Source organism: Trifolium pratense, linkage group LG1 (assembly GCF_020283565.1).
Source record: "Trifolium pratense cultivar HEN17-A07 linkage group LG1, ARS_RC_1.1, whole genome shotgun sequence".
Classification (NCBI taxonomy): domain Eukaryota; kingdom Viridiplantae; phylum Streptophyta; class Magnoliopsida; order Fabales; family Fabaceae; genus Trifolium; species Trifolium pratense.
The window spans coordinates 5,409,846-5,436,365 of NC_060059.1; the positions used below are offsets into that span (position 1 = coordinate 5,409,846).

Consider the following 26,520-nt stretch of genomic DNA (forward strand, 5'->3'; position numbering starts at 1 on the left):
TGACTATAACTATATGTGCAATGACATTCATATATAACATGTTTTCAAAATCAAAACAAAGCTCCCTCACCAACCTTCAACTCAAACGGTTGAATTCAAATATAAATAGCTAAATTCCTAGCTACTATGTTTTTATAATTTTTTTGTACATGAAAAAAACTTATGTGACCAAGTAAACAAACACTATGTGTATCTCCAACAAATATGTTAAGAGTTGAGCACATGATGAGAGCTTTAATTTTGCTTATAGGCAACTCTTTCTGTTACTCAGTTTTCAAAGAAGACGTCAATTGATAGGATTTAAGTACATGAGAAGGGTTTAATCTAAAAGACTAATTCAATAGATAGGTGAGCCTCATTGTTTAATTACTACATTTAACACTTTGATATACTCGATTTCTAACAAAATAGCACACGACTTTGAAAGAGAAAAGAATAATATTGCAATGTCTTGTCTCATCAAAGATAGTGGTAGTAAGCTACCGGAGGAGGTGATGGTGGTGGCGGTGGGGGAGGTGGTGGTGGTGGTGGAGGTGGGGGAGGAGGTGGTGGAGGTGGAGGAGGAGGGGGAGGTGGTGGCGGTGGAGGTGGTGGAGGAGGTGGGGGAGGAGGTGGCGGTGGTGGAGGCGGCGGTGGTGGAGGCGGAGGAGGTGACAGAGTTGTAAATGAACAACCAACACCAGTACAATGAACAGGATGTTCATAAAAAACTTGACATTCATAACTAGACCTTTGCAAAGGCCTATAAGGAATACAATTCTTCTTATCATCCTTATGATTACCCAACTTAACACAACTTTCAGATTCACCACTAAAGAAATTATAAGAATAAGTAAAATTCTCCAACCTTGGCAACCTACATATACTCTCCGGAACCACACCCGAAAATCGATTATGCGCCACATTCAACTCTTCCAAACTCTTCATTTTACCAATAGAGTCAGGCAATTCACCAACAAACTCATTAAAACTAACATCAAACACTGTCACCTTATCCAACTTCCCGATTTCGTCGGGTAAACAGCCTTTCATTCCACTATTCGTCATTATAATCTCGTTAATCGTATCCTTCATATTTACTACGCTCGATGGAATACAACCTTTCATATCATTGTTCGCGAAGACAATGACAGAAGCCGGCATGTTTCCAAAATTTTCGGGCAAAGAAAATTGGAATTTATTATTGTTAATAAAAAGAGCATCAAGTTTAAGGTCAAAAAGCTTTTCAGGAACATTTCCTTGAAAATTGTTGAATCTTATGTCTAAGAATTTTAACGAAGGAATGCAGAGAACCGGTTCCGGAAATGATCCTGAGAATTTATTGTTACTGATATCGAGTTCGTGGAGACGGTGAAGATAACTGAAACTATTTGGGATGGAACCATAGAAACTGTTTGAGTTTATATGGAAAAGAGCTAAGTCTGTTAAAAGACCAAGTTCTTCTGGTAATGAACCTGATATTTTTGCATGGTTTATGTCTATACCAGCAACTGTGTAGATGTAGGGATCATCTGGTGATGGTGCACAGTAGATACCTGTGTAGTTGCATACATTTGGGCCATACCAATTTGAGGTGAAGTTTTTTGGGTCAGAGGTGAATGTTTGTTTCCATGCTTGGAGTGCTGTGTAGGCTTTGATGAGTCTTGGATTTAGTTGTGGTAGTGATTGGTATGAGGGATTGATGGAGTTGAGAATGGTAAGGAGGAAAATTAAGAATTTTATGGCAAGGCCATAACTATAAGAGGATTCCATTAGTGATAAATTATCACTAATGAATTGGTTTTAATTTTTGGTTGTTTACTGATTTTGTGTTATGAGAATGTGGATGTGGATTTATATAAGGGTGTGTGTATGTTGGAGAAGTTTGTGTTTGGTTTGCTGCAAATTGACATTACTATCATTAAATATTAATTGTGTAATTGGTTTGGTTAGACACTTGAATACATACATTACATCTAAACAGCTTTCATGATTAGAAAAGTGTGTGTATAATTTGGTTAGACTTTTTGCATTCTTTTTCTGTTTTTTATATTGAAAATATATAGTGTAAATTCTTTTTTTAGGTAGTCTAGTGACTAGAAATTTCACCGTTAAGATGAATAAATGAGTGTCCGGGGTTCGAACCCTGACTCCTGTATATAAAATGTGATGTCCTTACCAACTGAGCTAACCTCACGAGTACATACGGTGTAAATTCTAATGCATGAATATATTCTCAACTAGATTAAATTACCTATTATAGGTTGAAATGTATTTTACTATTTGGTTTCATAATTTTTTAAGTGTAAATTTACTCTGTTTTCTAATTAATCTGTTTCTTTAATACATTTTTATTTGAGTTTATTTTTTTGTTACATGAGAAATTTGGGTTTTTTTTAAGATTCGGTATTCGGTTCAAGGACCGACTAATCTGAAGGACATCAATTTCATTGTCAACTTGCAGGTGTGTCAATTTAAAGTCAGTACTTTTTTAATCTGTATGGATTTGTCCGACACAAAAAATGACACTGAGATAATTCGAATCTGAAACCTTAATTTTTATTTTATTTAATGTATGGCGGATGGAACAGCCAAAATGGAACACTGCCGGCTTTACAACTTAACACACATGAATTATGATAAACTAGTCCTAAATTATGATATTGATCTTATCAACAACAAAAAAATGATATGTAAAAGTCATAAGCAATTCGAAAGGCTAAGCATATTATACACTCAATACCTTACCCAAAAAAAAAAATATTATACACTCAAAGTAGAATTTAGAATAAAAATAATAGAAATGACAATTTCAAATTGAGACTTTAGTATTTTTAAAAAATAAAAAAGGGATTTAGATATGTATATGAGTACATGACATGTGATGATTAAAATAATTTATTACCACTACCTTTTACTAATTAATTATTATCATTCTTACATATATATGAGTTATTTCTATAAAAATATAGTTATATTAATTAATCTTAGAATTGAGTTTCGAGTCTAACTCATCTTTACAAAATCGACTTGTAAGGTGAGCATTGCCTCTAGTATATAAACATTTAGTCAGATCATCTCACAACCGATGTGAGATTTCTTAATAATTAATGGATAATTTGTGGATTAATTCAATTCAATTGTGCTGAAATACTCTTCAATCTAGTACGCTCATTTTTTAATTGCAGTGCATCGTGGTAATGAACTGGCATGCAATGTAAACGATGGCAATGCTGATGTTTAATTGTATTGAAGAAGACTAGAAGAAAATTGGTGGCTTATATCTCACCAAAAACACGGTTTTTACCATATTTAGCTTATTTATATAGCACACATGTTTATTTCCTTTTGACTATATATTAATATTTGACTTTCATGTATACTTTCCATTGCATTGTATTCAGTATTCACATAAGTTTTGATTATATGTTTGATATTCGTATGTACTCAAAAAAAAATTAAGGTTAGTTAAATTTTATTTTTGATAAGAAGTTTAGCTTAATTCCAATATAGTAAATTTTTTGTTATGAAAACAAAAGTTTGGATCATTAAAAAGGTAAAAAAACTGAGTTTAGATCTAAATTTGAGACTAACAACGAATTGTAATATGGTTAATTCTTCGGTACACATATTATGTGGATATGTAGCGGTATATTTGTTGATGTGAATGATTCTAATTGGTTTACAAATAATATTTATTGATATTTTCTATATTAAATATTATTTATGGGTCAATTACAATCATCCACCTAAGTTGTATCGGTACATATCCACATAATATTTGTACCGGAGTGTTCACCTTGTAATTAGGGTTGGGAATAGGTCCAAAGTCAAGAACTGCTATGAAATTGAAAGATTAATTAGAACCATATAACATGGATAATTTAGAGATCCAAATAGCATTCTTCAATTCCATATATGTCCCTGTTGTTCAAGTAGCTTTCATGTCTTCTTTTAATTTTCTTTCTGTTTGCAAACTTTGCTGCTTATATATGTTGCCTAGTTACGTTCAATGTTGTGACCGCTTTTTAATATGCAATTTAAATTATTCAATTGGCATATATAAGATGTGTTGTTATCAACTATAATTTTCTTTTATTTTTATATAAATTCAGTTTTTCTTTCTTTTCAAAATTACTGTGAAAACAAAAGCAAAGTTTTTTCATAATGAGTTAAACTGAAGACGGTCACAAACTTAGCTACATGGTCTACTTAAGCATGCTTGAAAGTTAAGCTAAATATGAGATAAGAAACTTAATTACCATAAATTAGTAAATTAGGTATCGAGATTAATTAAGCGCCGATCAAAGTCAAACACCACAAGACAAGTAAACCAAGGAAGATATGATCTCTAACTCCGTTCTAGATTAGGCCTAAGTCCAACTTAGTCCGGTGTTCGACCTAGTAACACGCTGGTTCAAGACCACGTGTTATGCCCAATGGTTATAAAAGTCTTCACTTCTGTAAACGGTCAACATCAGAATGATTGATATTTAATATTAATAATGTCATCTAAGTTGATATTCCAACAATCATCAATGTCGAAGTCGTCACATTCGCACTAACATTAATGGTCATGACTCCGCAAATACTTACTTAAACGTTGAAGTATCTTACATATACACTCATCCTCTTCACAACCATTGTCCAGGCGCGGAGTTTCACCTTCCAAAATCCTTCTAATCAAGTAAGATCATCCTCTAAAATCTAAATTAAGTGCATTCCTATAGTTTTAAAGAACATACTGCTCCTCATGCATTGACAAAAAACGTTTTGGACTGAGTAAAACCTTGGCGTATGGCGTATAGTGTTGTTAGTTTTCTAGAATGTCGCTTAGCTGAAGTCAATGTACTCGTACAGTACAACCAAACGTTTTGGACTGAGTAAAAGTAGAACACAAACTATACTATATGTCATTCTTTTTAAACAAATTGTCCAATGAATTATGAAATATTATAAATGCCAGCAAACAAATATTTTATATTAATTAATAATAATGTAAATTTATAAAATCATGTTATACTAATCACTTCCTAAGGGTATGAAATTTCGTGGTAGATTGTGGCAACTATTATATGAGTAAAATATTGAGTGGGTGAAAACATAAAATGAAAACTAAGATAGGAAGTGAATAAAATAGGACGAAAAGGTTTTGATTTTTTCATATAGTTAGTTAGTTTTCCTTTTGACTTGATTTTTAACTCATTTTTTTAATTAGTTGGTAGATAGCATATGAAACTTTCAACTCACTTTTATGTTCTGTTGAAACATTATAAAGGAGTGTAGATTAAAAAACTTTTTTGGTACAACTATTTTTTGGTTTCAAGTTAAAACAGTTTATTACTCTTTCAAATAATCCACAAACAAGGATATTTTTTTATTAATTTTTAAAAAATGTTACATACTCTACTTCTTTCAAAGGGCATGGATACATTCCCCATTAATATATAGTAGTATATATATAATAAGATAAGATTTTCCCGCTCTACTAGCTTCTCGCATGTCCTACGCATTTTCATTTCTACTTTTTCGTTACTTAAGTAGCGGACGTTATAAAAAAAAAATAGGGTGGTTTTTGTCAAATAACCGATTATCCCAAAACCTTAAGGTGTTAGGATAGAGCCATATCAATGGTTTTATATTATTTCTAACACGCCCCCTCACGCAAGAGCCTACTTGGGCTTGAAGCGTGGATAATGCATAGGCCCACCTACCATATGCTTAAATTCCACTTTTTAATTAGAAAGTGAGGGGAGCGGGGATCGAACTCTAGACCACTTAGTCATAGAGGCTCTGATACCATGTCAAATAACCGATTATCCCAAAACCTTAAGGTGTTAGGATAGAGCCATATCAATGGTTTTATATTATTTCTAACAGTTTTGGGGTGTATCCACTATTTAAATAGCGGAACAAATGTATTTTTGTAAATTTGTAGGACGCGCTAGAAAATAAGTACGGTGCCAAAAGAAAATCTCTAATGATTGGTGGGCCCAAAATAATGAAATGGGCAGTACTTTGTTGTAGATTTGTTATGGGTCAGTGGAGGGCCCAAGATTATGGGTTATAGTTCTTGCTTCGAGGCATTAAAAGAGGTGTAAATAGCCTATAAGATCTGCAAGAAAAGTAACATTTTGTGATGCTCCAATCATGTATTTCATACAACCCTCCATTATGTAGATGATTTTTTAATTTGTTTGCATTTTCTAATATGTCTAATGTGTGTAGAAAAATTGGATATGATCTAGTATTGCACCTCTAAGGATCACAAGTTCAGATCTTCTATACCTTTGTGTACCAGTGATGTAAATTAGACATTTTGTACCCTTAGTTCAACTGCTATGTGATTGGGCTTGACAATGTAAATGTGCAGCATGAAATTTTGGACATTGCCTTGTTCTCTACTACTGTAGCATTTTAGATAAATCTATTTGACTTGACCAATAATGTCGTAAATGTTTGGATTTACGGCGAGCTTGATAGAATTCGGGTAAACCATTGTGATTTTGCAAAAGCTACAAAGACTCGATATATGTTTGGATTCACGGTGAGTTTGACAGAATTACGATGAGTCATTGTGATTTTTGCAAAAGTTACATAGACTTTGTTACATGTTTGGATTTGTTTTGTGGTGTAGCACTTATATGATGAAATAATGAAAATTGCTATAAGCAAAATGTACCAGTGTAGGTAATTTAATTTGTAGTATATTTGTTAGGGGTTAGGCTCAACTATATATATAAATTCTTTTTGAATATATATAACATCAATCCTTCTATCTCTATTCTATTTTCTACCTAATGAGGATTAAAGAGAAAAAGAGATAATAGAAAATTATAAATAACTCTAATACAAATGTGCTGTTAGGAAATATATCTAACTTGGTAACATTTATACATAACAAACAACCATTACAACATCTTCACACAAACTAATCCACATAGTACACACATTGAATAGAACAAGAAACTCTACACAAGTTGTGTCAATAAATCTCACAAAACTATATTATAAAAACAGAATTATTACTTTGTTTTGAAATCTAAAACAAAAACTCAGAAACATGAAATCCTCAACTTTAAATTGTTGGTGTTCTTGCAAAGTGTCTTCTATTTAGTACCTATCTCCATCTGGCTGCAATCAAAACAACGTAAACAAACGATTAACGACTTAATATTTTGCATGATAAAAAGTTAAAAACTAGTGGCATGAAAATAGTTAGTACTACTCACATCATATGCAACAAGGGATCTGCAGTAATTAGTATTTGTGAGCATTGTACTTGTCGAGCCACACTCACTATCTTTGAGCGAAACTGCGGATCTATCAAGCTTGATTGACCATGGATAATGGTAATTCTGAGCAGCTGCACCTACATGTGAAGATGACCTTTGCATCCTCACTGGCCTAGGTACATTTCTTCCCTCAACCGAAATTCTTCGTCGGCTTGGTTGCTTCTCAAAAGAATCTGGTCTTTGTTTTGGTGCACTTTGTGATCTAACTTTAGCCCTTGATGATTCTGTATTAGCCATGTAGCTTGGATATAAAGGGTAATCATAGGACATAGGTTCTGCATAAGATGGCCTAGGGAAAGAAAAAGGAAGATTTGAAATTGAACCATCGGTTTTCGATCTTGCAGAATAGCATTGAGGGCTGTTTTGAGCTGTACTGAAACAATCTTCAAAATGGCCACTGCCTGTTTTTGGACTCAATTCTGTTAAAACTGATGGAGCTGGTGATACTTTGTAGTTTTCTTCTTTTGAGTAGGAACCATTTGTGGAATATCTATGTTCAGATTGTTCATAATGTTGTCCATGATTATATACACTGCTGCTTCTGCTTGTAGAGTTACCTTTTGATTCACAAAAGTCCATTTCCACAATCTTGATGTTGTCCTCCAAGCTTCTGTCCATTTCCTATATGCACAAAACCACAATTCATGACTGTTAGGCACCATCTCATTTTCTTGTACTAATTGAGTTTTAAGTATATGTTTGTTAATGCCAATGGTCCATGAAACACTGACACGGACACGTCAATGCGCTGAAACATAGACAGTGATAATAATTTAAGAAAATAAAAATAATTATATGTAATCACAAGTGTCAGTGTTAGACACCAACACTTGTCTGACGCTTAGACACGCCTTCAATATAAAGTGTCGGTGCTACATAGACAATGACTCAATATAATATTTTTCTAATTAATGCAAAATGAAATTTCTTTATCAGCCTGAAAAAACTCTTGAACTAAACATTGTTTTTCATTCCTTAGATAACTTCTAACTATGTTTATGACATGAATTCAGAAAATTTCAATCGTCAAATTACTGATAAAAGATAATTAGTACTAGTAGTTATGGAACTGACATTATATATTTGCCTGAACAAGTCATTTTCCATAGCATTTCTGTGAGTTGATTGATTTGGACTAGGCTTTCCTTCCGACACCATTCGAATCCTTTGAGCACGAGCTCTAGCTTGTGCTGTGACCAAAGCCTGCATACATCTAAGTGTCGCCTTAGCCTGTTTTCTCACCAAGTGACCCCTTATCAGTGCCTGCAACTTCACTAATCCTCTTAGAGCACACAATGCCTTTCTTGCCTGCCACACAAACATTCACACATATCAACCATAAGCATTTCACTGCTCTAAATTGTAAAAGCCGGACAAATTTGAAGGACTAAATTGACCGACCCTTAAATTGTGATGCTAAATTTGTAAAAATGACTTAATTAACTGAAATTGTTCGATTTATGAGACGAAATTGCTATGTCGCAAATATGAATAACAAAATTGATGGACCGTTATAATTTCAAGGCCTAAAATGCTGATTTACTCAGAAAACTAACTTCATACCAAGTAAGATCGAAAGACGCATTGAATTTTAACAGCAGCAGAATCTTCAATACTTCTAGAACTAAAAGTCTCATTTGAACCAGAAGTCAAGCGGATCACAGCAGCCGCAGCTTGTGCAGCCGCAACCGCTGCATCAGCTGCCGCGGCCGTAGCAACAGCTACAGCCACGGCATGATTCCTCTGCTCATTCTGAATATCAGTGACAGTACTTTGCACTGTCATTGAAGCAATAACATCTGAGTTATTCAATTCCTTGGAAACTGTTGGTGTAGCTGTTGCTGATGATCTTCTAAAACTCCATCTCTTTTTCTCCTTTGTTGTTGTTGAAACTGGAGTTGTTGGATTTTCTGTTCCATTTGAGAAATTCTGGTTTTCTTTCTCTTTTTCTTTGTCCTTCTTCCCTGTTAAGAAGTTTTTAAGCCATTTACCTTTTTTTCCCATCTTTTTCTCAAACAAGTACCTAGTAAACTAAAATGGATTACGTAGTAGCAACAACCTATAAGAAAGTTGCAACATGAATTTATTTGTAGATCTCTTAGTGTCACATTATTATAAATATATATAACATTATTTGACAGCCTAAACTCACTGTTGCATCAAATCTTTTTTGCACTAAATGTTAACTTCCATTTCTAGATTATGTAAGGGCCACCATGGCATCTAATCATAGAAAAAATAATATTTTCATATCAAAATTTTGATGTAAAATACGATATTCTTTGATTTTTGTCTGTATAAAAACATATACGGTGTTACATAATGTAATTTGATGTTGAAGCTCGACGCAGTATTTAACTATATCCGTTGATTTGATATTAGACGGAATTTCACATAAGATTTAACTTATTTACACCATTTTAATTGTTCGATTGAAATTGGATGGTTGAGATCAATAACTGCGTTAACGTAGTTACTGCTTTGAATCTGATTCTTTTGTATAACTCTCAATGTAAAGGTAAATTCATTGACAAGAAAAAAGAGATTCCTTGCCCTCCAAAGTGTAAAAGAATTTTTATATTCCCATGCTGTCCCCACACTGACAGTAAAGGGTTAAGTGGCTGTAAAGGGTGTTTTGGTGATTTCAAAAGTAGGTTAATATGGGATGGGGTGGATCAGAAAGCATGTGAAAATAGGTGAAGAACATGCAGCATACGTGTTAATTACTCAAATTAATTTGTGTTTAAGAGTTGGTGGATATATTGTAGGGGTCTTGAATTATAGAAAATTTGAGGGAACCATTATAATGTGATTGAGTAGGGGTCCTTAGAATGTGCACGTGCCCATCCTATCCGTGTAGTCAAGATTTATTACTTCCTTTTCATTATTTTAGACAATGGAGAAGACAAAAATAGAAACAACAAAGACGGAGCTGTTAAAGTTCATAGAGAAACATAAAGTAACGGCATTTATAAGAAGAATAAAATGCACTTAAGAGAGTTAGACCAACCATGATTTAAAAACGTCTTCAAAGGAGACGTCATATTTAGCTAATCAATCGGGATATTTATTAAGAACGTCTTTCTTTTAATTGTTTTCGATTATCTTTTCTTTATTTGTGTGATATAATAAATAAATAAATAAATATATCATTCATAATAGAATGAATATGGAGTAATAATATGTAGTACAATGCTCAATAAATTGTACACAAGTTGACAAAAGGGACAAAGTGTGATAAACATTGCTATATCAAAAAAAAAAAAAAAAAAGGATTGATATTGCTATAAACATTGGTGAACATCAAATTAATAGAGCTAGGTCCCATCTTACTCATAATAGAGTAGTAATTAATTTGCATATAGTTTTGAAGGATATAATTTCATATACAAACCATTAGTTGGCATTGAAAGTCACATGGCATGTTTACATGCTCCCTCATTTGACTAGGTGTCCTGTTGGAGGAAACACTTCCTTTGGAATTTTCCTCATTTCCTTCTCATGATATCTCCCCCTAATTATGTTGATTGTAATTTATAAACCGAAATAAGGTTAAATAGTACATTGTACATATATGGTAAATGTAAGTTTACATATGCAAATATATTTCTTGGATCTTCAACTTAATGATTCAATGAATCCAGCTCAAAAGTCCAAAACCATGAAATGAGTATAGGATAGGCCAGTGATGCATTTTCTTGGAAAGTTCTTATATACACTCCTATAAGACATGTTTAGAACATAATCTGATCTCTTAATGCAGAAGATCCTCTCTAAGTGGGCCAAATAGGAGAGTCCATAGTTTTGAGTTCTCTACTCACCCATGTGAATGTAGTCTACATATTCCTTCAATTTCAAAGACATTCTGTTATATTCGATCATTACATAATAATACTTGATTTAAAACAAAATAATAGAGATTAAAGGGTTAATTGTTTATTACCCTGCTAATTAGAATACAAAAGTATGGGACAATACAATGCACAAGTGTTGAATTAAACAACTTTGGAAAATCTTTTATATATAGTTAGTGATTCTAAATTCTAATGGTGCTCACATGAGTTTCAAAAAGAACTTGATTGATTGGAGATAAAGGATTCCATTTCAACCTTTTGTTTAAGGCAAATATTATTTAAACATAATTTTTTAACAAAAATACAACAAAACTACGAGATGGAATTTCTAGTAAGTATACTAATTATCGTCAAGTAGTAAGAATGTCGAACATGATGATTGTTTTCGAATCACAACAAATAGTTGAATCATGACTTAAATGTAAAAGTAAAGTAAACGGGGGTTTGCATGGATAATTCTTGTAGGAATGTTTTTCGAGAATAAATTTGAGGTTCAAAGGAAATTGGAAAGATGATTGGACCTTTGAGTTCATCCAACTACAAATATCTTGCTAATCTCTAGCATTTCAACAAATTACTCAATTGAATTCATGATTGGATTAATAAAAAATGATTATGTCCAATGTCTTGGAATCATAATTCTCTCCTTTAATCATGAATTCCTAATTTCTTTGTAGAATTTATGATTAAGTGAGGGTTTTGAAACTTTAATCCTTCAATCTCAATTAACAAGTCAAAATCTCTAAAGAGAATGTTAATTGAACAACTATCCCTAAATCCACAATTCATTTCTATTCTCATAGTAAATAAACAATTGAAAGCATCACATAGTTGGCCAAATCATGCAAAGCATTAAACAAGAGGAATAATTGTATGAAATCAACTTCATAATCCATTGAGAATGCTTATAAAAGATCACATAGTTTCAAGATACAATGTAATTAAATGAAAATAGGATTGAAATGTGTCTCCACGCCAAAAAAGAGGTGTTTGAATTTTCTAAAAAATGAAAAAAAATCATGATTTTTGTTTCAGTCTTTTTGTTTGCGGGGTGGATGCTGTAGGAAAAAATTGGAGGCAGATTTCGGAAGATATCATAGACTCGCATTTGTGCCACGCGCCAGATTTGCTGCAACCCGCACAACCCTGCAACCAACAACCCACGCCACGCGTGAGATGAACTGTGTCACGTGCAGTGATGAAAATGAAGATCTTGCGCTGCGCGCCACCTGAGCTGCGCCCCGCGCAACAATCCACTTCCGAAGGCGAATTCATTAAATAATTATTTAGCAATTGTGTTGCGTGCCACATCTCATGCGCCAGGCGCAGACAAAAATGAAATCTTTACTTGTTTTCATTCTCTTTCTTGCAATACAAGCTATCTCTTTTATCCATGGATTTTCTCTTATTCTTAAGCTAAAAACATTAAAAAAAACTCCTAATTTAACTTGAATTAACCTAGGATTAAGTAGATTGACATGAAGTCATCAATACACTTTTTGCTTTTTTTTTAATATTTGTTGCGCGTCTCGATATCCGTGATATGAGTGGATAAAGTACGATTGGAGCTTGAGTGGGAAATTGTTGTCTTCCATTCATACCTAGAAGCAAATCGATGCATGAATGCTTTAACGACTTTAGGATGCTTATTGGATGGTAACACTTTGTTTTTTGAGGCGTGCCCATATCAGATTAGGTAATTGTCAGTATCTGATGCTATGGGGTTCACCAACCCCCCGTTTGATTTCTTTGTAAATTGTTTTCTGATGTTTTCTCTCCCCACCCCCCGTGATTCTTTTATACCCCCCAATATTCCGATTTTGCCCTTACAAAAAACTTCGGTTCGCAGAAACCGAATTTTTTCTAGTACAAATTCAGAGTAAATTTCGGTTTTCAAGGCAAAAAAAACTTCGATTTCTATAAACCGAAGTTTTTTGCAAGGGTAAAATTGGAAATTCAGGGGGTATAAAAGAATCACGGGGGTGGGGAGAGAAAACATCTTGTTTTCTACCCTAGCCTTTAGCCCTCTTTGCTATAAAAAATAAAAAAATAAAAAAAAAATTACTTGGGCATAATAACTATGGATTGGGCCTTATATATATCGGGTCCTCCTCTCTTGCCTTGTCATGCCCAAGAAGAATTTTAGCAAGTTTGTGAAAATTTCTCTTTAGGCCCTCCACATTTCTTTTAGGTCCTATATATTGGATCTTACTCTTTTCTTTTTTCTATATAAAAAAAAAATTTAAATGTATATTTAAAAACAAAAAAAAAATCTGATTTTCAAGTTTTTTTAATTACCAAAAAATTAAAAATTCAACCAATATTTTTTAATTAGCCATGGTTTAGCTGGTACCACCAATTCAACCAAGATGTACTCGTTTGGATTCAAGATGTACCACCAATTCTCCCTTGATGTCATCATGTTAATAAAAAATGGCTCGGTATGTTAACGAATTGCTATACTACAGAAATAAGACTTCGTAAATTCATAAATTTGAGAACGGAAAAAGAAATAAGACTTCGTAAATTCAGAAATTTGAGAACGGAAAAAGAACGGGAAAAAATCATAATGTTGATTTTATTTGTGAAGCAACAAATACCAACTCTAATTAGAGTCCCGTGTTTAAAAACTTACTGTGCGATTGGCTGAAGCTCGAATTTATTGCTTCACAAAAGTCATGTCCAAATTGCATAGGAATGCGAGAATTATCGTCGCAACGTACCACCAAACACATGTACTTAATGATCAAATGTATCTTGTTACCTTCGTTTTTGGGACGCCCTGTTCTCCACGTCTATCGCGGTGTTGTGTGTCATTGCCTCATTAGTATACTAGTAAAAGTGTGTTACACTCAAATAAACAAAAATGACATTTTCCGCTCAATATTTTACCTAATTAAGTGTTAAATCGGATTTAAATCATTCACACAAAATCGACTTATAAAATAAAGAGTATCACACTTTATAAATTTTATCTTTATCATATTTAAGACTTGAGTTTTTCTCAAAACCAATTCGGCTTGTCCCAGTTGCATATCTGAATTTTCCAGCATTTGAGTAAAATACCTAAACACCTAATTTGAGTACCAAAAAAATCAAAGGAAAAAAAAAAAAAAATCAATTCCCACTCACCCAAAGAACAGTTATGATGCTGTAGTACAGCATTGTCTCTCAATTTTGGGCTATCCTTTTAAGAACCACCTGTTTCTTTGTGGACCAAAAAAATGGGGCCATAGTAAGAATAACACATTAAAATTTCTTCACAAAAATATTTGCAATTTGCCACATCCTAGAACATTACACTCACCAAAAGCCAAAATTAAAGCATTATTGCTCTCATGTGGACATGAATATCAATCACATATTTTAAATCATTAGCAATGTCCATGTAGAGTCATTGAAATTGGAATTTGGATTCATCTGCGCTAGCAGGTTTTTTCGCATTCACACAGTCAATCACATCAGTAATTGTTGGATCGAGATTTCACGGTATAAATTTTAAAACTCGAATTTTAAAACTATTTAAAATCTACATCGTTTGATTTTGATCCAACGACTACTAATGCGACAACTATTTAAACTCGAATTCTAAAATTTGTCCCCTCTAAGTCATGGTATTTACCAAGAGGTAACTACTAACTAGTATATTGTCCCAATCTAGCACGCAACCATCAATCAAAACTTGGATGCATTATTTTTAGTGGGTCTGAGCAATAAATTGTGATGAGAATAATTAAGCATAGGTAAAGAGGAGTAAATGGCTGGTAGGTTACCTGGTGTTGGATTGTCACCAAGAAAAAGATCAGAAAATCATCACAACAGACATGAACACTATGTTACCTACAGAGACTCTTCCTATCTAAGGGAATCATTGGAGACACCATGGACTTCAATGACTACTACCTTAGATGAAAGTGCTTTCAAAGCCAAACAAAGGCTTCAGAAGAAACTTGGTTATTCTCCCAGGTATATATCTTTTCCATCTTCCATTCCAAGACATCCACTAAAAAAAATTAGATAAAAATTAAATTGGTTATTCTTAATTTTTAGAATTGTCTAGGCTTTTATGTAATTTTCCACATGTTCCTTATGCACTCTAACATGTCTTGTATAATCTCTCTAAATTTAAGGAAATCAAGGATGATTCACATGATTTAATTTTTGTTTTGATTTAATATGGTCCTATATTCAACCAGTTATGATGAGTTATGAGGTCATTCTTCATACTTCATGGCTATAAGAATCCTAGCTACCATCTAACCTAGCTTTGTGGCTATAGACATATGTCTATTATCCAATTAAATTATTGTCTAAATTATTTCCAAAATACTAAAAATGATTTAATACCAAGAAAACTTTTATAAAATATTTATAAGTTTTGCATATAATAACATATTTTTTAACATCAAAGTTAATCTTGACATGGCCAGTGTTAATGAGTTTTTTTTTATGACGAATTATTCTAAAAAATCCAAGTTTAATTTTTGAGAAATTTTTTTTTTTTACCTAGTTAATACCAAAAAAAGAAAAGTTAGTCCAAACATATGACATATCTATTACTTTGAGAAATGGTCGGGACAATATGCACTATGTAGTCAACACTAGATAACCGTCCAATCAAGATTAAACCCTTCATGTTTTAATATAGTTTTTTAATTTGTTTAATATTAAATTTTGAGATAAAATATGTATTATCCGATCTTAATTGGATGGTCCATAATCTGATCTATTACTCTGCTTGTATGGGCTTATAAGTTATAATTACTGATGAATAATTAGCTGATTTTCTTATGACAGGTCAATTGAACAAAATCCCAAAAAAGAAGGAAAAGAAAGTAAAAGCAAATTCAACAAGAAAGATACAGGACTAGGTAGGAAGTTACTAGAAAGTTCATGGTTATTACGTGGAAACAAGTTTAAGAAAGATACAAAAGTTTGTGCTGTGTGCTTAGAAGATTTTCATCAAGATGAAGAAGTTATGAACCTTTCTTGCTCACATAAGTATCATTCAGCATGTCTTATCCCTTGGCTTGAAAAACACCCTCACTGTCCTTATTGTAGAACCATGGTTGTGCCAAGTGATTAGTTTTTTGTGCTGTTCTTTTGCAAATTTGAACAGAGTTCTCTGTTTATTTTTTCCTCCTTCATGTTTTTGATCATTGGTCATGTATAATTTATGATCAAAGTGGTGAGTGTTACTTTGTATATATTATGTTATATTTGCTCTCTTGGAAGGTGGATTTTTAATCCTAAATAATGTTGAGAATTGTTTGCTTATATCCATAATTAAACATGGTTACAACTACAACCATTGATTTCCTCAATTTACATTTTATTACTCATTACTCACTTCAGAGGATCCGAATCCAATAATAGTTATGTAGTGCGTTTTGTTTTAAAATGACTATTTTGGATGCTTGTGGTTAGAAAAGAAAGGAGGATTGCAAGATAACTTGGTGAAAACTTGGAAAACTAAAATACATTTCTTGCTGAAAGAGTAGAGATTTTCTTAACATACAAGGAACCTATCAAACTATAGTACTTGGACTAATGTTAAAGTGATATACAAGAAAAGAATTAACAACTAATAGTATAACCTCAAGTTTTTCCAACAATTTAATTTTTATCAAGAGATAATCAAATCAGCTGAAACCATTAAGTCAAAGTGCAAAATTACAGCAAACTATACTAATTAAGAAAATTATATCAATTCAGTGATAAGTTACATTACTCAAGAAACCTATGGTGTGATGCTTGTACTAGATGGATCAAATATAGAATCTCCTCATAAAAGAACTGGGCCAGGCCTAAAGCTACAGAAATATTGTTTTTTAGGCCTCAAAAAATCCAAAAATATCTATGATTTTTTGTAACATACATTACAAAATTAGTTAATTTCGGATCGTAACTTTTGAAATATAAAAAAGTTGAAATAAAAAATTATTTCGGAACGTAAATTCCGAAATTAGTTAATTTTGGATCCTATAATCCAAAATTAGTTAATTTTGTAACGTACGTTCCAAAATTAGTTAATTTCGGATCGTAACTTCTAAAATGTATAAAAAATTGAAAAAAAAAAAAAGTCACTTCGGAACGTACGTTCCATAATTAGTTAGTTTCGGATTGTATCTTCCGAAATATCAATTTTTTTGAAAAAAAAAAAAATCATTTCGGAACGTAAATTCCAAAACTAACTAAGGATAATTTGGTCAGAACAGGAAGTCTTAAAACAACATAGGGGCCGATTGAGCAATTTTCAAGCTGCAGCTTCTAAAGGCCCAAAACATTCCAATTGGGCCAATGACCACAACAAAAGGAAAATTCTCAATCCACTTCTCATGTTTCTTTTTCACCCTCCAGGACGCAAAAAAATTCAGAAAATATGTTTCAAAGTATTTTTCTAGTGTAAATTTTACTAAAATTTTAACTAAAAAAAATTCGAAAAACATTTTCCAAATTTTTCTGTGCGAAAAGAGAAATTCAAGGGGTGGGTAGAGAATTTTTCGAACAAAATAGAACAATTGTGAAGTACTAGTATAGAAGTATAAAATATAAAATGTGTCCCATCGCCAAACCAACTAGAAATAGGGTCATGGCAGCCTGGTTGCTTGGAATTATTAAGAGCTATTAATGTGTTTCTTGGCCTCTCTATCTTGAAATTGACATGATCTTCAAATTTAGATCACAGAATCCATGACCTCAAAAACACATCTTACCTTGTCTCTGTCTCATCTCGTCCTTCTGATTGTGATGCTTTTCCATCTCTTTCAGCTTTTTTCAGTCTTTAAGCACTTTCTTAGATTAAACTCTTTTTAGTACTGGTATTTCAATAATAAATTTATTTACGATTCTCCCATAATGGCGATAAACTATCAACCATTTTATTTTTTTATTTTTTGTTATCCTTTTGAAATTTCAAAATTTATAAAAGAGTAAACTCTCAAATATCCTCCTAAAATTTTAAAATTCGTCAAATATATCTCTGAAAACTGGAAATAGATAAATACTCCCTGAAATTTTAAAAAGTCAATCAAATTGCCCCTGACGTGGACTCCGGCTGGTAGTGCCAGAGGATAATTTGATTTACTTTTTAAAATTTCAGGGGGGTATTTGCCTATTTCCAAATTCAAGGGGAGTATTTGACGAATTTTAAAATTTCAAGAGAGTATTTGACAGTTTACTCATTTATAAAATATTCCCCTGAAATTTGGAAATAGTCAAATACCCCAATGAAATTGTAAAACGTCAATCAAATTACACACTGCTTCGTTTACTCCGTCTATTTTGATGAGGAAAAGATGGATGATACAAAAATTGATAAAAAATAGGTTTAATTAGTCTATTGGTCCCTTAAAGACATTTTAGGTTTCATAATGATCCCTTAAAGAAAAAAAGGCTCAGATTGGTCTCTTAAAAAAAAAAGGCTCGGATTGGTCCCTTAAAGACATATATGTTTGTCATATTGGTCTTTTCCGTTAAATTTTAACTCCAAATATAACAAAAAATTCCAATGGTTAAAATTTTAAAAATTAATAAGGTTTTTGGTAGACCAATTACACTTAATGACATCCACAATCCAATCAATTAAAACTAACGTTTTTTGTAAAAAAATTGATAGAAAGGACCAATTGAGAAACGAATGTGTCTTTAAGGGACCAATCCGGACCTTTTTTTCTTTAAGGGACCATTGTGAAACCTAAAATGTCTTTAAGGGACCAAAAGACTAATTAAGCCTAAAAAATATAATGTTGGTGATTGATGTTTCTTGTCTGGTTCTGAACCTGATGACTTAGATTGGTCTATTGGGTGGTTAAAACATCTTGGTTCTGATTTTGAAAGCAATGATAATGATGATGAGGATGATTCTGGTGATGATAGTTTTGCTATTTTGGATCCTTGTTATTCACCTGGTTGCAAGGAGGTTGAAGGCTCAAAGAAGGTGCTTTTGATGGCTCAAAATAGACGAAGTAAACGGAGTAAGAGGCAATTTGATTGACGTTTTACAATTTCAGAGGATATTTGCCTATTTCCAAATTTCAGAAAGTATTTGACAAATTAAAATTTCAAAGGGTATTTGAGAATTCACTTTTTTATTTTTTACAGAACTATCAATGAATATTATTGAAGAGTTCTTCACTCTTTACACTATGTTTGATTTTGAGGAAAGATAGTAGGATGGAAAGAAAGTGAGTGGATGATCCACTTTCCACCGTTTGGTTACACTCTAAAAGGTAGAGGAAAGAAAATTTCAGGTGGCAGCCATATTTACATAAAAAGACAATAGTAACCCTTTTTTTTTTAACAAGACAATAGTAACCCTATATAATGTTTATTTTAATACTAGTAATATATGCAACAACAATAATTTTTGAAGACGGCAAGTGAACTGTGCAACGCAGTGAAGGTTAGATGTACTGTTGTATGTATACTCCACTTCCTCTCTTTCTTTTTTTTAATAAATGTTATTAAATACTCCTTTTTTTCGTTAAAATTCTTTTAATTAATTTTCGAAAACATTTTTTTTACAAGAATTTTGGAAAACATTCAATTTAATTGTTTAATTGAAATATAAAAAGTTTCACTTATGATTTAATTAAAGTTGTTAATAAAAAATTAAATAAAAATCAAAGAGTGTTGAGTTTACTTTTGTCATTTTGCAAATATAAATCTTACTTTTTAACTTTCTTTCCTTTCACTTTCTCTTATACCAAACAACTTCAAAATCACTTCACTTTCCACTCACTTTCTTTCCTTTCACTTTCTTTCCTCTTACTTTCTTTAGTGATCCAAACACACCCTTATTTATAGTGTGCGAGTAGTACTGTCTTCAATCTTAACACATTGTTTGTTTTAAGGGAAATTTGGATGTAATGGAAAGTTGGAAGGAAAGAATGATTTAGGCGTGGGTCCCACAAGAAAACTTTCCTCCCACTAATGGAGAGAAAGCTTTCTCTTATGTTATTTTTTGGCTATTTACCTTTATGCTCCTTTAAGTCTTGCGCATTACTTGAACTTTTTTTAAAATTAATTTTAAATCTTGCTAAACAATACTAATATAATTTCACTAGTGTCAATAAATAATTATAGTGTTTTGTTCAGGCTTTTTGTAAAATAAATATGTATAAGTAGAAAAATTTATAGTATATAAGAAAATATTTGCATTCTTCTAAATAAAAACATTTATATAAATGAGGGTATTTATGTCATTGAGTAAAATATATCTTTCTTTCCACTTTCACTCGTACCAAACAATCAAAAAATCATCTTATTTTTCTTTCACTTTCTACTCACTTTCATTTCTTCAACTTTCTTTCCTTTCAATATCCAAACAAAACATTAATATAAAAAAAAATTACTTTTAAATTCATTAAAAATTTAACTATCTAATTTATAATATTAGAATAAATACATTAAATCCTAATAAATTTTAATATAAGGGTATTTGCACATGTTAAGGTATCTTAATATAAAAATTTAACTTTTAATGCTTGAAAAGTTAAAATTTAATGTTTCAACATTATTTTTTTTTTGGTAGAAATGTTTCAACATTTAATACTTTCTATCTTAATATAAAAATTTAACTTTTAATGCTTTTGGTACGTATGTTAACTTTCTCCTGAAAATAATAACAAACTAGGATTGGAATTCTCTCCTAAGTACCTTTTATTCATGTTGCTGATAATCACTCACAACCATTAAATTAAAAAAAATGAAATACGCTAAACACAAAGTTGATCCAATTCCGTCAAACTATCATACTTTGTAGAAATTGATTGGTGAACAAGACATATATCTCTCCACTGAAAATTGAATTGCCGTCCTTTTCCAACATATTAATTTCACTCACTGATAGTCTCATACTCCTCCAGTCAGTCAATAAAGAAGTTTCTCTGAGGTAAACTTTCCATCACCAGTAGCTACTAAACCTGAGCTAAGATAAAGTGAAAAAGGTATATCTATTCCATATACGTCATATGATATCGATAAAATGCGATACTGATACGATGATACGGAAATTTTTTTAAAATTCCTGATACAATACGGCCTGGATACGTTATTTAAAAATTAAATATATATAAATTCACAATATATAAACATAACTAAAATTGATAATGATAAACAAATTAACATTCAAATTACTCAAATTGAGCAAACAAGTGACAATTACATATCTTAAGTTGAGTACTACCCAAAAAGTGGGTGTGAGGGATAACTCAACTGGTTAAGCTAATTGAGGTAAGGGTTAAGGAGTTGGAGATCCAGAGTTCAAGTTTTGACAAGGAGAAAAACTAACATAACAATATAATATACTAACAATTTGCTTATAAAAAATATATACGCACTACCCAAAAACAATATAGTTGATAACATCATACTCTAACATTTAATACCTAAGAGGAAACACAAATTATATTAGTTTTCTTTCCTACGTTTCCATCATCAAAGAACATTAATTGCCCGATACTTTTTCGATACGCGTATCAAAGAAGTATCCGACACGTATCAGTTATATATATTTTTTTAAATAATATTAATTGCTGATACTTATCCGATACGTGTATCGAAAAGTATCGGACGAATATCAATATTGAGTACGTATCGAATACGATATTTCGCCATTTTTGAAGTATCGTGGCTCACAAATTCGAGGCATATTAGTTATTTTGTCATCTAAAAATTGAAAACCTTTTTAACAAACACACTCCAACACACTCTCTTTTATTTGTTGAAATTCACATGGGTCCCATAAAAAAATATGGACCCATATAACTTTTATGGGACCCATATAAATTTTAACCAATAGAAGAGAATGTGTTAGAGTGTGTTTGTTATTGGAGTGTGTTGCTAGCACTCCTCTTACTTTTATTTCTCTGAGGAAATTTTAATTTTATTTATTATTTTATACACACTTTAATATGTGTAAAAATGAAATGTTTTTCTTATAAATACTAAAACTCGGAGAGTAACTTAAATTAATAGTGGTATGTTAAAAGTGTCCTAAAAACATTTTTTAAAATATAAAAAAATGGCAATATTATATTAAAAAACTTAACTTTTTTTTTTACACAAACATAACTTATACTCGATAGGTGGTTTGAAAGGTGGGTGATTCTTTTTGCAACTTATTTGCCTGCTTTGTGTTTGAAATGAATGTAATAATAGACATTTAAAAATTCAGCGAAACACATAGCTCAATTGTTGGATAAAGTCAATTTTATTTTTTTTGTGTATGAAGGCGAAAAATGTTAATTTTGTCTTTAGCTCATAGTTAGTGGTTGAGCTCGTTCACTTGTCTGGGTATCGGCTAATTTGGTTGTATTGTCTTTTTTCGGATGACCTCTTCTAACTTTTAGTGGTCTTTTCTGGTATATTTTGTGCTAGAGTGACTACTTTGTTGATGTTAATATATTTTATTTTTCTCGTTCAAAAAAAAAACTTTTAATTTTTTTTTAAAAAATTTCACCACCAGTATCCGGCTCATTACACCACTAAATTTAATTCGAAGGTCGGTTCTAATATTGAATGGTTTCAGCCTCTTTTGATCGCAGTGCAAGAAATGGAACCATGTAATAAAGACAATACTATCTCGTTACTAATATAATATATATGATCCATGGAGGAACTCTATGATCTTTTGGAAAGTCATCATACAGTAGATTTTGTTTTGATATAGTAATATTAGTAGTTGTTTTTGTTTCAATCAATCTCATTGGTTCAGTTCTGTCCCATCTCATTACGTCTCCTCTGTCTTTCACCATTGCAAATTGCAAACTCAAATAGTCAAATTAATTGCATCAGTACTATACTGACCCACAAAAACAGCTGCTCTGCTGGTGCTAATATAGGAGAAGAGTATATAATCTCACACAGTGTAGGTGGAATCATGATCTATGATATTCCAAATGCGTAATGTATTTTTCTTATTCAACATGTTAGACTTTGGAGTGATTGATTGAGTAATATTGTAGGTCAAAAGCACTAGGGGTGCTCTAGACATAATTTTTGAACATCATAGGGTAAATGGACTCTCAAAATAATTTTTGAGTTCGATTTTCTTCTACACTTTGTGTGTGTTCAGTCTTTTTTGTTCCATATCAATGAAAAAGAGAGGAAAAATTGAGTGAAAGGTTGAAATTAAGGAGAGAGGACCTTCGATTGCATATCTCATTAAGGTTGGTGCATCTCTTTGGGCATGGAGAAACATTTGAAATTTTCATTTCTTATTTTGGAGGCGCCGTTTCTTTAAATTTATGGAATTCAGTTAATCCTTGTCACTATAGTATTGCATTGATCGATATCAACAATTAACTTATTCTTCAATCAATTATATTATTCTTTTTACTCTCTACAATAAAACACTTTAGTCATTTTTATCTTGAACATCAAATTAGAAGTAAAGTATATATAATATAAACAGCTATTTAATAAATCAATTGTTATATATATAATACATGCACCAAATATTTTTAGGTAACATCTCGTGCTATTGTCACTACATAGAAACCAAACCAAACAAACATCCATCCTAATATATTAGCTAGTTCTCTCAACTCATTTTTTGTATCCAAATATCATGCTCTACTCTACCGCTTATTTTCAACCACAATTTCATTAGTCAAGTACAATACATATTATGACACGTACCGATAATATACACGCACCCATTAATGCATGGTTTCCCTACAAATTGCTATCCATTTATTATTGGGATATTTCCCCGCCCATATTGAAAGGTAGTGTACCCGATATATGGTGAAATTGCAACAAAACCGTGTGAATTGTCAACGTCTTGTATGCTTATTTACCTATTAAGGTTCGACGTTAAGGTTGTACAGTTGTACTTAATAGTCGAGGTCGCTTTGTATGCTTTTGTGACTTTCAGAGTTCAGTTTTGGTTGTTGTAAAATCATATACTGAGAGACAACAAAGTATATATGCGATATAGACTTTAATTTAAACAATATTTTGTATTGTTTTTGTTATACGATTACAACTTTTGACTTTAACAGTTTTACGAGCTAGGGCAATGTCGCCCATAAAGCCCAACATTTTTCGAGTTCCCTGTTTATTAAAATTGTTAAGGACATATATTTCTTGGATGTTTTCAAGCAACTTATACTAATGATTTTCTTCTCCACATCGATGGATTAGGCCAGCCCAACATTCTTCTATTATTTTTTATTGATGAAGTTTGTCTTGATTGTAGTAAAACTCTTCCTATAGATTTGGGGAGCACGCCATTTATTGTAGAAAACTCTCAGGCTTCAAATATATACACAACTTTGTTCACAATCATATTTTTTTATGTTTTTATGCACGCAAGAGTATTTGTGAAGAAAGAGATGCTTGAAAACTTCTTGACTAACCTATTGAGGGAAACATGCATATGTGAACCTGACTAAAAAAATTTCACTTGTAGGATTGACGATTGAGAATTTTACTATATGATAAGCGATTCTCAAAATGCTTCAAGCAATGTGGCTAAAAGCCTTAATATGAGAAATATTATTCTTACAATTAACATGCATGCAGCGCGCCTTTATTTTGTTTGCATTTTACATTTTTAGAATTTTAGAAATAAAAGTTGTAGATTTTTTAAATGAATTCAAAAAATAATAATAATGTTGTGTGTTCTAGATCGGTGAATATAGTATTTAAAATGAATGTTTGTGGGTATGGAGTATATAAAATAATAGTAGTACTTTTTTAGTTTTTACTCATCATTCGGATTCACTACGGTACGGCCCCCACGTAGTAGTACTCGAGTATGAAAATATTCCTTGTCATTATTTGTTTCAGTTTCAAAATATTTTTTCAAATTAAAGAAGACAAGTGAGGCTAATATGTGTTTGATAGGACACAAGAGCTTCAAATACAATTAGTACTACAATTTGTTTAATGAACTGAAATTGAATTAGTCAAAGAAAAAGTTACACCGTGCAGTGGCAGTGCGGTGTTGTAGAGAGGTGATTGTGAAATGAAGAAGATGATGACGTAGCAAACCATGCGCAATGAAAACACACACTGACACTGACACTGTTTGTTGTAGTAGTATAGTACTACTACTGTACTGTACTACTAGTAGTTGTTTGTTGCCTTTGAGATGAGCAACAAAAACCTGCCGCACCGCACCTTAATCAATTACAGTACCTGTTTGCTTTGCACCAATTTCATACACGTACTCCTCTTCTTCCTTTCCATGTCAAAATGAAGCTCACTTAAATAAAACAATAGTAGTACCAGAGGGAGTAAGTAATTGTTTAGTATATGAAAGTAAATTATGACAACATATGTCAAAGGTTGAATATCATATTATTATCAGGTATCGTCTCATAATTTTATTATTTTTTATTGATAAAGTTTGTTCTGTTTATCGTAAGATGTGTTTATATACTTTTGGGAAGCACACAATTCATTGTAAGGAACTTTCAGACTTCCAATATTTGCATAACTTGGTTAGAAATGCTTTTTATTTGATTTTAGGCGTGAAATAATATATGAAGAAAGATGCGCCAATGAATTTATTGACTAATCCACAAGAGAAGAGATCAACACTTAGGCTAGATGAATGTTCTAGTGTATGGTTGGTTAGAGGAAAATATGTTTGTCTGGACTTGACTAGAGTTTTTCCGCTCATAGTATGGAACATTGAAGATTTTACCGTGGAACAAACCATTGTCAAAGTTGCTTCAAGTAAAGTGATCACCCACAAGAAAATATGTTCTCACAATCAACATATTTCTACATCATTTGCGTTTGACACTTTTAACTTTCTAACCCCAAATGTTATGAATCTTTCGAAAAAAATTCAAAGGATAATACATAATAATGTTGTCTTTCTTAAATCTATTAATATAATTTTTCAAATAATTGATTTTAGCATAAAACAAGATTAACGGCACAAGTTATTGGACATAAGTCACTCATATTAGTGTGAAATTAGTGTGGTTAAATTGTTTTTAATATATTTGTAATTTAAAAACTAGAGATTATTTAGAGCGATGTTAATAGTTTAAAGAAACTATTTATTCTCGTCTTAAAAAAACAAAAAACTATTTATACTCAATTTAATAGTGTAGGACTCAAACAATTTGAATCCTTAAATTAACAAAATTTATACCAAAAGAAGTTGGAATACCAACCGAAATTTAAAGACGCAAATATACCACAATTCATCTCTAGTAGTAATCTATTAAAGGTGATGTATTGAAAATGATTTTTAATTCAATCCAAACCACCCCAAACAAACATATATATATCTAGCTGTTTTTGAATGTTTTGTAGATGATTGCAACTTTATATATTTTTGATGAATTTCATTCTCAAATTTTGTTGGTAAAAATAATGTTTTAAGAAAAGTTGATGATGTGTGGGAAATTTTATGGTCGGTG

General features: G+C 31.7%; 3 protein-coding genes across 3 annotated transcripts; 1 reads left to right on the forward strand and 2 right to left on the reverse strand.

Annotated features, from left to right (window-relative positions):
* Nucleotides 1-14: 14 nt before the first annotated feature.
* LOC123881562 (leucine-rich repeat extensin-like protein 6) lies at nucleotides 15-1,853 on the reverse strand. The gene has a single exon (XM_045930278.1). It carries the CDS (start codon nucleotides 1,750-1,752, stop codon nucleotides 460-462), a length of 1,293 nt encoding a protein of 430 aa, XP_045786234.1. The 5' UTR covers nucleotides 1,753-1,853; the 3' UTR covers nucleotides 15-459.
* A 4,997-nt stretch (nucleotides 1,854-6,850) lies between these two features.
* LOC123902524 (protein IQ-DOMAIN 19-like) lies at nucleotides 6,851-9,610 on the reverse strand. The gene is made up of 4 exons (XM_045952282.1): nucleotides 8,838-9,610; nucleotides 8,349-8,582; nucleotides 7,212-7,895; nucleotides 6,851-7,113 (listed from the first exon to the last, which is right to left on the reverse strand). Exons 1-4 carry the CDS (start codon nucleotides 9,276-9,278, stop codon nucleotides 7,093-7,095), a joined length of 1,380 nt encoding a protein of 459 aa, XP_045808238.1. The 5' UTR covers nucleotides 9,279-9,610; the 3' UTR covers nucleotides 6,851-7,092.
* Nucleotides 9,611-14,301: 4,691 nt separating this feature from the next.
* On the forward strand, nucleotides 14,302-16,433 carry LOC123902824 (RING-H2 finger protein ATL34-like). The gene is made up of 2 exons (XM_045952622.1): nucleotides 14,302-15,094; nucleotides 15,926-16,433. The coding sequence occupies exons 1-2, from the start codon at nucleotides 14,886-14,888 to the stop codon at nucleotides 16,212-16,214; spliced, it is 498 nt and encodes a 165-aa protein (XP_045808578.1). The 5' UTR covers nucleotides 14,302-14,885; the 3' UTR covers nucleotides 16,215-16,433.
* The last annotated feature ends 10,087 nt before the right edge of the window (nucleotides 16,434-26,520 follow it).